Here is a 15155-nt window from a genome sequence, read left to right as displayed (position 1 = left end):
GACGCGTGTTTTTCCTTGCATATTAGGCGGACTTGCGCGTGATTCCTTACAAATTCCTCCAACTCACCGCACCGTTCATCCTCGAACGCGCCTTCAACTCCTCTTTACACTTCCGACTCGGAGTGCATGGTAGCAGGCAGGGAATACAACCAACATGGAGGCTCAGGACGGTATATCCGTCCGCCCGATGAGGCGTATGTCCTTCTCACCCTCGGCCTGCGCATCCCTGCTGCTGACACCCACCAGTGAAGGTGCTGTATACTTTCGACAGCGAGAACAAAACAACCTGTCTTGCTCGATGGCCACAGCTCTTGGACATCCAGACGGCATATCTCGATGAAAACACTCAGGTGGGAGTCATTGAACTCAAGACCTGCCTGCAGGCCATCGTCTCAGCTAGGTGTGTTATAATGAGTCATTGCATTCCTCTGCAGCCAGTCACTGATCTGCCTCTAGCCCCGAGTTGATTGCGAAGCTTGGCCAGGACTACACTGTGTATGCCTACGATTACTCTGAATATGAAACACCCCTGGTGGGCCAAGGAATGCTCTCGTGGGCTCTGGCATCCGCATCCTCGACGCCAAATGCCCCCGCTCATCAATCCAAGACAATGGTCACGGGCCGTGTGATCAAGAACAGCGTCGGGCTCTTCTCCAAAGGCGCTCAGGAAACACTCGAAGTGAAACTTCGTCTCGTTCCGGTCCCCACTACAATGCAGAGCGAATACCTGGAGAGCATTCAGCGGTACCGCGAAATGAGCAACCTGATCCCGGAGGATTTTGATCCCCAGGCTTGGACCAGTTTCATCCAACAACACCCCAACCTGTTCAGCTCCGGCCAGTCGCAGCGTGGCGCGGAGAGGACCAACTCGATTGACAGGTCTGGCATCGAGCGATTCCATCAGATTCTAAGCGAAGGCTCAACCCCCCGGGAGTATTCTGGAATGGGCCATGAGTCCCCGGTGCATTCGCCGCTTGCTCCTCCAAGCCGCAGCACAACCCCTAACGGTATGCAGGCAAGGCCACAACCCCGCGGACAGACCGATGCCTCTGGCCGCCCATCATCACGGGCGTCGGTGCAGAAACCTGAGCAGCTGCAGCAGCGTCCAGCCCCTATGGTCCGTCGCGGCTCGGTTCAATCAGGCTATGGCAGTGACGATGAGGCCAATGAGCAGCTACCCCCTCGCAAACGGGCAAGGGTGTTCAGGGTGGACGCAGTGGGAAGAGAGGACTTTAACATTGAAAGGCAGCCGGGCTCGTTGCGGGTTGCTGCCAGCACCGCTGCGTCGGTTCGCGTTCATCGTCCGACGCCCGTGTCTGCTCGCAAGTCCACGGGCAACTCAGGATCTCTCGAGGAGCCTGTGAGGCCCCCGACGCCCATTGTAACACGGCCCAATGTGGAAGCGCCCCGTCGTCGGGTGTCCAGCGCCCTACGGGAGTCCTCCACGAACAACTACGGGTCCCCTTATTCCTACGACGACCGCCCATCTGAAGACCCAGCGACGTCTCCGGAAGAGTCGCGCTATCAAGGAATCTTCGAGTCACATTTTAACATGCCGTCATCACCACCAATCATCGACGGCAAACTGCCCGGCCAGTCAAGTCCAGCACTGCCGCCAATGCCTCCGATGCCCGACTCGGGGTTCATGAGCGCTTCTCTGGAGGAACTCATCGATGAAGATGGCTGCATCCGGAACCACGGGGGCGACGATGCCGCTTCTCCGAGCGACAGGCGGGATAACCCGGTACACGGGGGCAGACCGACCGAGCAGTCCATGGATGGACCAGCGAAAGAGACCGCTCAGCCATCCCTGCCACCCCAGCGTATCTCAGCAACCTCGCGACCATCGTCGCGAGGTTCCGTCAGGCATCCGCCAAAGTTGGCTCCTGCTCCCATGCCCCAGAGAGAGCTGGAGCGGCTAGCCAGCGATCCCGCACTTCCCCCAAGTGCCCAATTTCCTCGGCAGAATACGTGGTCTTCTGCTCCAATGAGCGATTTCCTCTCTGGCGGAACGCCTGTTTCACAACCTCCGGAAGAACAACCCGTCCGGAGTGGTGCGGGTGCACGGAGAGTTCGTCAAGTCCAGGCTCGTCTTGACCAGTGTATCAGGGAAGGACAGGCTCCGCCGTACTGTGAGAACTGCGGGGCTATTGAAACTCCGACGTGGCGACGTGCGTGGTCCAAGGAGATCGAGGGCAATGAGGCAGATGCTGCAGAATGTCTCAAGGACCCGCTGATGTTGTTCTGGGAGCCTCTTGAGAAGGATGAAAACGGCCAAGTCACTAAGTTCAAGCTTTACAAGAAGTCGCTCGTGGATGCAGATAAGGAGTATGCTTTGATTCTGCTCTGCAATCGTGAGTACTCTTTCTTTTTCTCGATAAGGCGCTGCGGTCTAACGGTTTGACAGCATGCGGTCTCTGGCTTCACAAGTTCAAGAGCATGCGGCCGGAGAACAAGTGGCATAAGCAGCCCAAAGACAAGCGCAAGCGGACATCGCAGAACAGGAGAGGCCCTCTATCCGGCGGGAATGTCCCAGCGCGGCCCAAGCCCCAAGGTAGCGTTGCTGCCGGCTCATCACCTGCACATACCGACGCATCCTCGGTAGCGGGGGAAGACGGCACCACACCCAACGCTGACAACGAGAACGAGAATGACGATGAGCCTGCAAACAAGCGTCAACGAGCGAACAGCGTCGAGCCGCGTCCTACAAGCGATACCGTCCAAAACCGCTGGGATGAGCAGCAAGCCGCAGAAGCACTCCGTCGAGCTATCCAATCGAGTCCGGCCGGGAAGCGTGAGACGGGCACATTGGACCTGTCGGGGAACGATCTAACCTCCAAGCCCGTGCGCCGGTCACTTTTTCCTCAGCCATCTCAGGAAGGCCCGCTGAAAACTCTCAGTGAGTCAAACTTGAACAGCCCCCGGCGATGCCTTCGCGGTGGCTCACAAGAGTCCGAGAAAAACGGCACAGCGGACGACAAGGAGAACCAGACATCCACGTCCAAGAGCCAGAACTCTATTGACTCCCTATTCGATTCCACTTTGGACTTGCCGGCCATGCCTGGGACGCCTTCTCCCAAGCGGCGTTCATCCCTGCCACTCAGCTCCCCCAACTCTCAGCGCAGTAATCGGGGTGGTGCATCCACAGTCTCGCCCAGCAAACGGGCCGGCTTGCTAGACGACCAGGCGCTCATCATGGCTTCACCGGGCAAGATGGGTGACCTCTCGCTGAGCAACATGGACCTCAACTTTTTTGAATCATGGGATGCCGTCCTCTCGCAGCACTCCTTGCTCATGCCGTGGGATTCCAACGGGGACCAGAACGAGCAGCAGCAGCAACTGCAGGAGAAACAGCAAGGTAACCCTGCGGAAAACTCGTCGAGCAATGATGCGGATCTTTTTACCTCCATGTTTCCCGACGACGAGCAGAATCCGGGCGGCGGGAATACGCTGAGTGAGCAGCAGTTGGCTGGTCTTGGGCTTGAGACGGGCAATAATGATCAGAATGGGAATCAGGTTTCGTCATAATATCATGGCGGTTGCTTATTTGATCGTTTTCAAGCTTTGCATTTAGAATATCATCCTGGTGCATGGGTGCTGGTTGGTTTGTGTTTGTCAATTCTTTGTGTACAGGTTGGGTGGTTCAAATGTTGAAGGGTTTTGTACAGAGAGCATACATCTAGCTCATCTTAGTCAATCAAGCAATCCGATTATAATACCCTGATAATATCCCGATCCATCTTCAGTTGCAATCCATCCATACTGTTCAACAGCATGCAGGTTGATAATAACAACAACCAAACCGAAACCCAAACATTCATTACGGCATGCATTATTCATTCGAATCATAAAAGATCTCCTTGTACCGATGCGTCACATCAACCACCTGTTCATAAATCTCATAATCTTCATCAGGGTCAGCGCACCCTCCCACCCCCTCTCCCCAAAACAAAAAATACACGAGTCCTGATACTCACCGCAATCCGCCGGACTCCCCCAATCAACCGACCCCAGAACCCTCAACCCGAGACCCTATCAACACAAAAACCCCATCAACATAAAAATCGTCCTTTCTCCCTCGGAAAGAGAATCAATTTACCTGTCCCCCATCCAACTCCGTGACCTTCCCAATCACCTCCACCAACTTCCCCATCTGCAGATGCGAATCCGGTTTGAGCAACAATGTCACATCGCCGTGGTTGCCGCAGGTGATGGTTGCGGTTTCGCCGCGGAGCGCCGTCACGGTGCCGAGGAGGCGGACGGTGGAAGGTTGAGATCGAGATCCTGCTCCGGTGCCGGGGTGGAAAGCATGGAGATGCGAGGGGAGGACGCGAGGGGTTTGAAGCGACATCTTGATTCGCCGTTCTTTATTCTTTTGCGTTGAGGATTTGAGCAACGGTTTGGGTTCTACCTAGTAATGCCGACCGGAGTTTCAAATTGATGCGCTTCGCGTCCGCGGGGGAAAATGGGCGAGACGCGTTTTCACGTGACTCTGATGGGCTTGGCAAATCATGTGATCACGTAATACTTGTAGACCATGCTCAGGTAGGAAGTTGAAATCACTCCGTGACGAAGTGCACGCGGCAAGCCGGACGGAAACGAGGCAGAGCAGCCGACTCTCAGTCATTCCATCCCCACGAAGAGCGACACCATGCCGCCTCAGTTCCCTTCCATTCACCGCGGGATGACCGCCAATCCCGCGCGCGCGAAACGATACCGTCCTGGAAAGCCCATTGCGGAAGAGCCATCTTCGGACGAGGATGAGGTAGAAGAAGAGGAGGAGGAGGAGACGCGCGCTCGCGCGGAGGAAGAAGAGCGAAGAAAGCGTCAGCAGCAGCAGGCTCGACCACCACCTCCGAAAGCTACGTCATATCCTGCTCAGGCTGCGGGTCGGCTTGCGCAGGGTGTGCAAGAGGTCAAGATCGAGGACGAGGATGAGGATGAAGATTCGGATGAGGAGGGTTTTGTGACGGAAGAGGAAGAAGAGGAACAAAAACCTGCACCAGCCGCAAAGCCCGCCCCTGTACAAAGGGCGCCGGTGGCTGCAGAAGTGAAAAGAGAGGATGAGTCTGAGGAGGAGGAAGAAGAGGAAGAAGAGGACGAGGACGAGGACGAGGAGTCTGAAGAAGAGAGTTCTGAAGACGAAGGTCCCAAACGGGTCCTTCTTCGACCGACGTTCATTAAAAAGGATAAACGAAAAGACACCAACGGAGAAATTGTCGCACGAACGTCCGGCTCTGCTGAGGCGGAGGACGAAGCCGAAGTCCAACGACGAAAAGAAAAAGCAGATATGCTCCTCCGCGACCAGCTCGAGAAAGAGGCGCTGGCGCGGTCAGCAGCGAAAAAGGCCTGGGACGCCGAAGATGAAGCCGCAGAGGAGGCCGCGCTGGACGACCGGGACGGACTCGACCCGGAAGCAGAGTATCAGGCATGGAAGCTGCGCGAGCTCAAGCGCATCAAGCGCGCGCGTGAGGCCATCGAGGCTGCTGAGCGCGAACGCGAGGAGATTGAACGGCGGCGCAACCTCACCGCGGAGGAGCGGGAGCGCGAGGACCGCGAGTTCCTGGCCAAGCAGCGCGAGGAGCGCGAGGCCAACCGCGGCCCGTCCAAGTACCTGCAGCGGTACTTTCACAAGGGTGCCTTCTTCCGCGACGAGCTTGAGAAGGAAGGTCTGGACAAGCGCGACCTTATGGGCAGCCGCTACGCGGACGAGACGAACCGCGAGGTGCTGCCGGAGTACATGCAACTCCGTGATATGACCAAACTAGGTCGCAAGGGCCGGACACGATACAAGGACCTCCGTACAGAAGATACTGGTCGTTGGGGGCAGGGTCTTGACTACCGTCCTCGCAAGCCTCGTCCCGACAAGCCGATCGGTATCAATGACGAGAGGTTCATGCCGGATTATGATCCTCGACAGCGTAGTCCGAGCCGACGGACCCGGTCTCGGTCTCGATCTCGGTCTCGCTCTCCTCCTCGGCGACGTTACCGAGATGATGACTATGATCGTGATGATGATCGACGCTACCCTCGCAAGAGAAGTCATTCACCGCATGACGACCGAGACAAACGTCGACGCTTGCGTAGCGTCTCTCCTACACGATAGTCCTGTATCATCTTGACGTTGAAATGTATGGCGTTCGGTTAGGGATTCGACTTTTGGGTGATTGCATCAGTTTACTAGTATGGTCTAATGAGATCCACAGGCTAGATGCACTTGGACAGTATTTTTCAACACAGTTGTATCCAATAATCCTGTCGTCTCGAGGTCGATTATGTGTTGCGAGATGGCTCTCCTGGTAATTGTTCCCACCACCATCGTTTCCTCTCCGATTTTTGATATGGTTTTCTGCCACGGCTAAAGGCTGCCATGACAACACACATACTCTTCCCCGGTCACCACAGTATAATCGGATTACTCATATGCATTCATTATTACTGTACTAGTTATGAGTTCGGAGCACTCCGTCGAGAAAATTGTACTGAAGCCAGACGGAAACCTGCCGAACCGAACCAGGGTTGCGATCACATGGGGAAGAGCGCTGGACTAGCCATTCTAGGACTAGCGTCGGAACCAGCCACGGCAAGGCCCAGTCCAGAACTTAATGCAAGCCCACCCGAGTCACGTGACGAATCGATGCCCATCTGGGCATCTTGACCAGGGTTGTGATTAGTGACGGCAGTCTGATCTCTTCTCCCGGTTTTCCCCCTCTTTTTCGGGGCTTTTGAACACGATTTGATTCTCACGTTGACTGTCAATTGCTTTCTGATCATCCGTTATTGCTGTATTTTTCTTGTAACGGCTAGCATATTGGAATCATTGGGTTTTGTCTTGCAAGCCTGGCGTCCCCCTCTCTTGAGATACGCTGCCACCAACGTATATCCGCCCACCACGTCTCGTCTGGATATCAACGCGCTTCTTCTGCGATTCATTCGTTGGTTTCTCTGCTCCGGGCGCCGATAGGTGGTGGTCTCGAGGTTATTCGGTCCTTTTAGGGTTGGTCCCGCTTGCGGCACGCTCTCTACCCCCCCGGGTGGCCGCTCGGTTCCTCCCGATCGCTCTCAAGTTCAAAGTCAGGCAGCAACCTCGATCTCTCCTTTTCTGAATCGCAAAAAATCATCGATTCTTTTGCCTGCCACGTTCATCGTCGTCCATCTGTGTCCTGCGACGCACACGGTCGATTTCGAAACAGATTGTGGGGGAATTTCCGCGGACCTGATACACTCCTGAGCCCCCCGTCCAAACAAAGAGAATCAAACCTCGACGGCCAACTCCGGCCGCGCTCGAAAATCCAGCAACCATGTCGTTCCAAACGCAATACCATGAAGACTCGGATGCGGACGACGAGTACGAGCGCAGTGTCGCGGCATCCCCGCAGCTGCCAACGGACTCGGAGGCCTCGCCAACAGACACCGACTCCCTGTCGACAGAGCACACGCCGACAACGTACGGGCATGACCGGGATGAGTATGTCCCGCCCCGGACTATCATCACGGAATGGACGGCGGAGGAATGCGCCGATTTCGTGGCGAGTCTAGGGCTGCGGCAGTATCGGTCACTCTTCACAGGTAATGTCGCAATTGAGTTGGTGTTGCGAAGGTCTTGTCTGATCTCGGTGTAGAGAACGAGATTGTCGGAGAGGCTTTGATCGCGCTCAAGCATGAGGAGCTGAAAGAGATGGGCATCACTAGCGTTGGCCATCGATTAACCATCCTCAAAAGCGTATACGAGACAAAAGTGAAACAGGACGTTCCTATCGATCCTGATCATTATGTTCCGCTATGTAGGTTTCATTCCATAATAGGCGGCCGTTGGAGTATGTGCTAAATGGGACCAGCCGCCGAGCACCCGCCTTCCGAACCGGCCACCCAAGAAGACATCAGTCGGATCCTACAATCCATTCGCTCACGCGATGAGAGGCTCGCAGCCGTCGAAGCCGAGCTGCGGCGGGTCACCGAGGATTACCGACGACTGCGAGAAGAGTTGCTGCCGATCTTCAAAATGGCCAAGGACCGGTCGCAGCCGCTGCCGTTCCAACCAACCCAACAGGACCACCACGGACACGATGTGCCGAATTCCGGAGGGCTGGCGCGGTCACACTCGCGGCGTGTCTACAACGGTGGTACGACCCCCAAGAACAACAACTCGCCAACGCACGTTCCGCCGGGCGTTCACGACGGGCGGCCGTACAACGACGGCGCAAATCTGGACCCTTCGGCGGCCGCGGTGGCGGCATCGTCGCATTTGACGGCGTCGATGAATGGATCGCATTCGCCGGGCATTCCATCGCCGACGTCGCCGGCACACTTCAACCAGCAGGTGCTGGGGTCGCGCAGTTACACACGGGACGGGAAATCGTCGCGGCACGACCATGATGAGCCGACGAACTCGGGCTCCGGCACCAGCTCACGGCCGGAGGGGCGCGGACAAGGCGACTCCAACGGGCCGAGCGTCGAGATCTTCAAATCCTTCCGCGTGTCCATGGACGACCCATGCCAAAAGGTTCTCCCTGCGGCACTCAAAAAGTACAACATCAACGCAGACTGGCGACAGTATGCGCTGTACATTGTCTACGGCGACCAGGAGCGGTGCCTGGCGCTGGACGAACGCCCGCTCATCCTCTTCAAGCAGCTTGAAAAGGAGGGCCGCAAGCCCATGTTTATGCTCCGCAAGCACGCGCAACCCATTGATACCTCCTCTTCCGCTTCCTCTACCGCTACACCTTCGGTCTCCTCCTCCTCGACCGCCGTCCCCTCTTCCATGCCGCCGTCTTCCTCGTCTACTACTGCTTCCTCCGCGTACCCCAACGCGATGCCGTCATCTGCGCCGAACAGCGCTTCGTCTTCTTCGCCCGCCACCGCGACCACCATCTCCTCGTCTGCGTCATTGCATACCAATGACGGGAAGCCTTTGGGCCAGGCGTCATTACCGGGAGGTGTTCTATAGCACGTTCTTGTTCATTTCTCCTTCGTTTGGTTAATCAATGGGATAACGAGTTACTGCTGGCTAGTTTTCTGGTTACCTAGATGTTCCAGCTATCTCAGTTCATGTCTTGGCTAGCGATTGATCTCGGTTGGATCCTTGGTCTTGGATATTTCTCTCTGTCGTTTAGTTTGTCTTGTCCTGTCTATTTGGATGGGTTCTATTTGTGGTCCTTGATCCTCTCTCTTTTTTCCGTCTATCTTGTTCTGTCTGTTTGCAGGGTGACGAGGCCTGTACAGTGAGTGAGCATTTTTTTTCTCGACGTCATCGAACCCATCGATCAATTGTTCTACCATAGGGTTCAGTTGGCTCAGTCCATCCTAGTTCATCATGCATCGTTGAAGAAGCTTGCAGGGAATATGAGATCTCTGTGCGGAGTACTCTTTGCAGGACGCTCTGCCGGGCGTGGCGTACAGCCCAGTCATCCTTTCCGCTCTTTCGGGTGCTCAGGTGCCTGTGTTCATGATCCTTGTTGACCACTTGCAGCGTACAGAGTCGCATTGAGGTTCCAACTCCAAGCGCCCAAGTGAATTCAACTCAGGTCGGCCAAATTGACACTTCGTTTCTATGGTTGCACTTGAAGGAACCTTTGCTGCACGGATGCCAGACTCTCCGACATCCGCCTCTCCCTCGGCTCCCTCCGCTCATTCGTCTTCGTCCTCATAAAAGCCCTGGTTCCTCCAGATCTGCTTTGCCAAGGATATGAGCTGGTCATCCTCCAGGAGGATGTCTTTCTCCTTGGGAAGCTTTGGTTGTCGGAGGAACAGCTTGTCGAACTCGATCACTAAGGGACCTCCCTGCACGATGAAATCCCCGTTGTGCTTGCGGAGAACCACGATACTCTGCACTCGCTGCGGGCATCCAGCGGAAAATTGGACCCATTTTTCGATGATGATTCTGGGGTTTTGACGGTGGATTCGGAGCGTCAGCGTAATCTGCACGGCGCCATCGCCCTGCCGGACCCAATAACGGACGTCGGACATCACTTTGCTGGCCGATTCGGAAAGGGCCACCTCCAGGACCACACCTGGCCAGTTTCTCGGCCAATTCGGAGGATACCGGGCTGGCGCATATTGTGAATCTGGCTCCTTTGCGCCCTTCTCACTTAAACGCCTACCGATCCCGCCACATCGCAGCTTCTCATCTAGTCCCATAGGCTGGAGGGCCCTCAATACCACTCGGTCGAGAGCGCGAGCCGCCTCTGCGTGCTCTAGTGATTCAGTTATCTTGACTAGCAAGGGTTTTGGGGATTTGTCGAATGCGTTCCAGGCACGGGAGATTGTCTTGTCGGGAGCGTTGAGGTAGTCTCGCGTGAACGTCTCTTTGTCGACATTGATGAAGAGCACCCATTCACTGCCCTGAGCGTCGTTTTCCTTTCGCTGATCCGGTTCCATATTCCAAAGACTCCAAAACTGCTCCACTCCTTGGTAGGGAAATCGTCTGATGGATGGTCCCAGATGAAGAAAGCCTTCGTTCCCCTCCCCATGGTGTGCATCCAGCGCAGGACATGATGTACCTATATCGAGCGACATGGCCTCAATCACTGATACCACTTATTCAAGCAATCAATCCGGAGAAAACAAAGTAGATTCCTCAGAGGAGCGTGTTTATATCTTGTCTCCATAAGAAGTGCTTTGAGATGGTTGATTCAGTCATGTTCATTGGGTTCCGTGTTCTTCCCTGACGTTCAGAAGTGACATCCCAGAGGCAAGGCCTAGGATGATAGCATGCACTGTTTCATCTCTCAAAGTCAGAATTATCGGCCTTGAACACCTTGAAGCGCTGGAAGTTTTTGTTGGTTACAGTCAATGAGTAGTTATCGAACAGTACTAGTGAGGTACAGGGTATGTACCTAGAGGTAGGTAGTACCTGAGCGACATTACTCTGATTGCTGACAGGATAATTAGAGGCAGAGAGAGAGAACTCATCACAAGGACCAAGGTAGGTTCGAGCAGTGAAATCTTATCAGCTTCTCCATCATTTCAATAAAAGTTTGTCTGGTCTTGGATTCCGTACTCATCTTCACTGACATCGGAACTATCAGCCCAGGGCAACACTTGATGCTCTCTTTCCAACCTTTCGGACATTATCGCCTTGGATACCACGCAGAGCTGTACAAGGTTCATCACCCGTGGCGAGATGAACTCGTGCAGTTCTGTATGGGGGTAATGCACTGCAGAAACAATGCTGCACATGATTTATGCACAGTCCTGCCTCAAATTACTGTGCTAACCTCGCTCCTCTCCCTCCTTATCTTGTAAAAGCTCTCTCTCAATCAGATCCGTTTGGCGATGGATTCAATTGCTTACGGAGTACTCTTATCCCCGTATTATCAATGGAATACGAACTGTGCAACTTCGACTCTTGGCTTGCTGACCTCATCTGTGACATCGGAAGCGAGAGCCCCAGGGGCAACATCTGATAACGCTCTCGTAGGCTAGACCAGGGCTCGTCGGACTCATTGCTAGGTCAGGTGTTCAAAATTCCAGGTTTAATGAAGTTTCATGGAATTTGAAGGAATTAGGCTACTTATTTACATTCATCGGATAGTCTTCCATTGGACCATTATGATTATCCTTGATAGTAAATAGTACTATGAATAATACCGAACCACAGTCGTGTGACTCCCATGTCTATAGTAGGTAATGAGTAACAGAAACGCAATAGTAGGCTAATCACCGCAAGAAAAGAAGCAAAGTCATGGCCATCGATTGTTGATTCAATCATCATCGCCCCCGTTCTCCTCCCCACGAAATCCGTTGTCGAGACTCGTTATTACTCCCGTTGCTCGAAGACGAGGCCGAATCGGCAACCTGATTGTTCACACGCAGGGTACTGCCGTTATTATCCTGCGTCGCGTCATTCCGGTTCTGATCCGCGTCTGAGGGAGGCGGTGACTCGCGGACGACGGCCGGAACCGGCGAGCGAGGAAGGTCAATCTTCATCGGCAGTTCCCGGCGTCGGACGCCGTCATCATCCTCATTATCGCTGTTCTCGATCTTCCCCAGCGCAGCGAGCCGGCGTTTTCGCTCCACGGCCGTCTCTCCTGCGATGTTGCCCTCGTCGTTATTGTCGCGACGCGGGACGGGGCGGCGGCGAGCTGGTTCAGCAGTTGCGTCGTCATCACGCTGCTGCTGCTGCTGTGACTCCAAGCTCTTGGCGACTGCCTCTTTGCTCGCGGGAGCATCCGACTCGCCGGCTAGCGTCCGACGGGCCCGCGAGTCGAGCTTGCTGATCTCCCGAATAAAGTCTTGCTTGCTCATCCGCCGGCCCTGGCTGACGGGAATGCCAGGCCTGTCTTTGTCACGGGGATCTTGCGCCACGGTAAAGCGCAGGCCGTCGTCATCTTCCTCGTTCTCATTAGGGCGCTGGGACGGCTCGCCGTCTCCCATGCCGACCCATTTGGAGATACCCTTGAGCCACAACTGCGTCTCCTTGCCTGGAATTGAGGGCTGCCCGGGAATCGTGTATGTCTTGATGACCTCGCCGTTCTCGTCCTCGATGACGATCGTGTTGCCGAACTGGTACGCGCGGGCGGACTGGCGGGTTCGCTTTTCGGGCTGGGGCTTCTCGACTGCCTTCCCACCAGTAGGAGTAGTAGTAGTAGTAGTAGTTTTGCCCTTGATTCCAGCCGCCCATTCACCCAACCGCTCGCGCAACGCCTGATACGACAGACCCGATTTCTGCTTCACAGTCTCACCAGTCTGCTCGCCTGGGGTCGTCTTCTCGTACAGCTGTTGCTTCGATTTTGCAATCTCGACGGACTGGTCCTCCTGCAGTCGTTTCTCTTGCTGCTCAATGCGCCGCTGTTGTTCTTCGGAGACTTCGCCCTGGGCGTTCTCGACCTTGAGGACGTTGCCCTCGCTGTCCTCCATGACGAGATGATCGCCGACTTTGTACACATTCATTTCGGTCTCGTGGCCGAACACGCCCTGTTCCGAGGCTAGAGGGGCGCCTTCGCGCTCGATATCCGCACGCTGCTCTTGGTCCTTTTCGGGCTCGGTCGGAATTTCTACGCCCTCTGCAGGCTTTCCTTCTGACTGTGCGGCCGCCTCGGGCGGTCGCTGTGGGAAAATAGCCGACTGGCTTATCGGGCCACCCGGTCCGTAAAGAATACCGTCCTTCTCGTCTAGTTTGACACGGCGCAGGAAATTGCCCGGCACCCCGACGGGTCCCAACGTGCCCGGAGGGAATTCCTGCTGTTGGTCGCTCGAGCTTCCCGAGTCCGACTTTCGCAGGGACGGCACGCGGGGCAGGCGGCTCATCCACGAAGGACCTTGGTCGTTGTGGACGGTGGTGTAGGACAGGGTCAACGTCAGCGTGTTGATGTGCTTGCCGAGCATGAAGACCGCGATGGAAGAGCCATGCACGATTATGGACGAAATTACCATGAACGTCGTCAGAGGCCAAATCACCTGCACGATGTAGTAGTGCTCGCTGCCTGGACGCGGGAGCTCGACCTTGGGCAGCGGCTCGGCTCCCTCATGCTCCATCTCCGCTCGGGCCAGGATGGCGGCGAAGATGGCGCCAACACCGATCGGACCGAAATGGCCCGCAAACCAGGCCTCTCGCCAGGTCTTTAGGTCCGGAATGATGGGCTTCAGGAGGAGCATAGCGGGGATGCGGCGGAAGAAAATGACCAGGATCGCAATCACCACCAGTCGCCAGGCGTCAAGACCGATGGAGGAGTCGTTGTAGGAGTGCCAGGGGATGATGGAACCAAAATAGACAAAAAAGGCCAGATTGAGCAGCAAATCGATGACGTTTGACACGTGAGACTCCTCGGTCTTCTCCGTGAACCAGCCGTCGTTACTGAAGCCGACACCAGCGCTGAAACCCACGAGCAAATCATCCAACCCCAGCAGACTGCCGGAGCCGGCACAAAACAAAGCCAGGACAAAATAGAAGGCCAGAAAACTCTCTCGATCAATCAGATTCTTCTCCTCGGCGAACCGAATCAGTCGGCGCGCGGCGTAGCCCAGAACCACGCCATAAAAGGCGCCGAAAATGCACTCGTAGAGAATGATGTTGCAGAACCAGTACTTCGTGACCTGGGCCCCGTTCAGGTGAAAGCGCACAAGAAAGACAGACAAATAGATGAACGGAAAAGCCATGCCATCGTTGCACCCGGACTCCGCGGAGAGCAAGTCCCGCAGGTGCTTCGGCACGCGTCTTGAGAACTTGCCCTTACCGACGACCGACGACGCCAGAACAGGATCCGTCGCTGTGACACACGCGGCGCAAACCAACCCTTCCAGCCAATTCAGCGTGGGCACCAGCCACCACACGAACAGACTCGTCACCAGCCACCCCCAGGTCATCACCGGCACGAGGAGCATTACGAGTGACTTCCAGTGCCGCTCCATATACGACTTGGGCAATTCGACGCCGACGGCGAAGCACTGCACCACCAGGACGATCCGCGCACATTCCAGGGTGAGCTTGTCGACATTGTCGGTCCACGTGTTAGGGTCGAATAGTTTCGCCGCATAGGGCCCGAATATGATGCCGCAGAGCGTGGCCACAGTAGCTTCGCCGATGTAAAGCCTCTCCTTAACAAAGAGTGAGCACAGCATGAACAGCGACGTGAAGCCGCCGAGGATCATGTAAGCCAGATGTGGCTTGTCGATTTCCAGTTGCGACCAAACCATCATGCCAGATTGGTCGTTAATTTAGTCGTTGATGACACGTTTGTAAGAGCCAAAAATCACGCTGCAATCGTGCCACCAGATGTCGACGGGTCCTGCCGGCATATCGATCGATCGGACGTGTTCCAGGGGTGAGCGAAGACCTGGACAGGAATGCTCTCGCGGACAGTTCGAGTATGTACTGAAGTTACTGGACCACCGCGGGGTTCAGTTGCCACGAAGAAAAGCGAGATATGCTTACACAACGCCAAATTCCCCGGCACCAGTAAAGTGTCGGGAGGGAAGTTCAGGGAAATCAATTTAGAGGCTCCGTATCTGGAATTGGCAGTGTTCATTAACCTGATCCTTACTCGTAGATACGATCTTATCCAGACCGGAACTCGGAAGGCGACGCGTCAACTGGCAAAAAATAGCAGACAAGACGCCAAGACCAAAGTTTGGCTTTTGCTTGAAATGGGTAACGACCAATCATATGGAGCCCGTGGCCGGAATTAAGAAAAGCCGAGAATAAGTCCGGACCAATA

At 55.3% G+C, this 15155-nt stretch overlaps 6 protein-coding genes across 6 annotated transcripts; 3 read left to right on the top strand and 3 right to left on the bottom strand.

Annotated features, from left to right (window-relative positions):
- Positions 1 to 154: 154 nt before the first annotated feature.
- On the top strand, positions 155 to 3528 carry VTN31DRAFT_3231 (uncharacterized protein; the record flags this gene model as incomplete). The annotated part of the gene is made up of 4 exons (XM_069403488.1): positions 155 to 194; positions 247 to 400; positions 457 to 2354; positions 2408 to 3528. The coding sequence occupies 4 exons, from the start codon at positions 155 to 157 to the stop codon at positions 3526 to 3528; spliced, it is 3213 nt and encodes a 1070-aa protein (XP_069262664.1).
- A 304-nt stretch (positions 3529 to 3832) lies between these two features.
- VTN31DRAFT_3230 (uncharacterized protein) lies at positions 3833 to 4351 on the bottom strand (the record flags this gene model as incomplete). The annotated part of the gene is made up of 3 exons (XM_069403487.1): positions 3833 to 3906; positions 3978 to 4032; positions 4100 to 4351. 3 exons carry the CDS (start codon positions 4349 to 4351, stop codon positions 3833 to 3835), a joined length of 381 nt encoding a protein of 126 aa, XP_069262663.1.
- Positions 4352 to 4651: 300 nt separating this feature from the next.
- VTN31DRAFT_3229 (uncharacterized protein) lies at positions 4652 to 6106 on the top strand (the record flags this gene model as incomplete). Its single annotated transcript, XM_069403485.1, has 1 exon — positions 4652 to 6106. The coding sequence occupies one exon, from the start codon at positions 4652 to 4654 to the stop codon at positions 6104 to 6106; it is 1455 nt and encodes a 484-aa protein (XP_069262662.1).
- A 1195-nt stretch (positions 6107 to 7301) lies between these two features.
- VTN31DRAFT_3228 (uncharacterized protein) lies at positions 7302 to 8947 on the top strand (the record flags this gene model as incomplete). The annotated part of the gene is made up of 3 exons (XM_069403484.1): positions 7302 to 7569; positions 7623 to 7784; positions 7839 to 8947. 3 exons carry the CDS (start codon positions 7302 to 7304, stop codon positions 8945 to 8947), a joined length of 1539 nt encoding a protein of 512 aa, XP_069262661.1.
- A 680-nt stretch (positions 8948 to 9627) lies between these two features.
- VTN31DRAFT_3227 (uncharacterized protein) lies at positions 9628 to 10377 on the bottom strand (the record flags this gene model as incomplete). Its single annotated transcript, XM_069403483.1, has 1 exon — positions 9628 to 10377. One exon carries the CDS (start codon positions 10375 to 10377, stop codon positions 9628 to 9630), a length of 750 nt encoding a protein of 249 aa, XP_069262660.1.
- A 1332-nt stretch (positions 10378 to 11709) lies between these two features.
- Positions 11710 to 14637, bottom strand: VTN31DRAFT_3226 (uncharacterized protein; the record flags this gene model as incomplete). Its single annotated transcript, XM_069403482.1, has 1 exon — positions 11710 to 14637. The coding sequence occupies one exon, from the start codon at positions 14635 to 14637 to the stop codon at positions 11710 to 11712; it is 2928 nt and encodes a 975-aa protein (XP_069262659.1).
- Between the last annotated feature and the right edge of the window lie 518 nt (positions 14638 to 15155).

The sequence above is a fragment of the Thermomyces dupontii genome (assembly GCF_041956625.1).
Source record: "Thermomyces dupontii strain NRRL 2155 unplaced genomic scaffold VTN31scaffold_2, whole genome shotgun sequence".
Classification (NCBI taxonomy): Eukaryota; Fungi; Ascomycota; class Eurotiomycetes; order Eurotiales; family Trichocomaceae; genus Thermomyces; species Thermomyces dupontii.
This window is presented reverse-complemented; position numbering and strand designations above follow the sequence as displayed.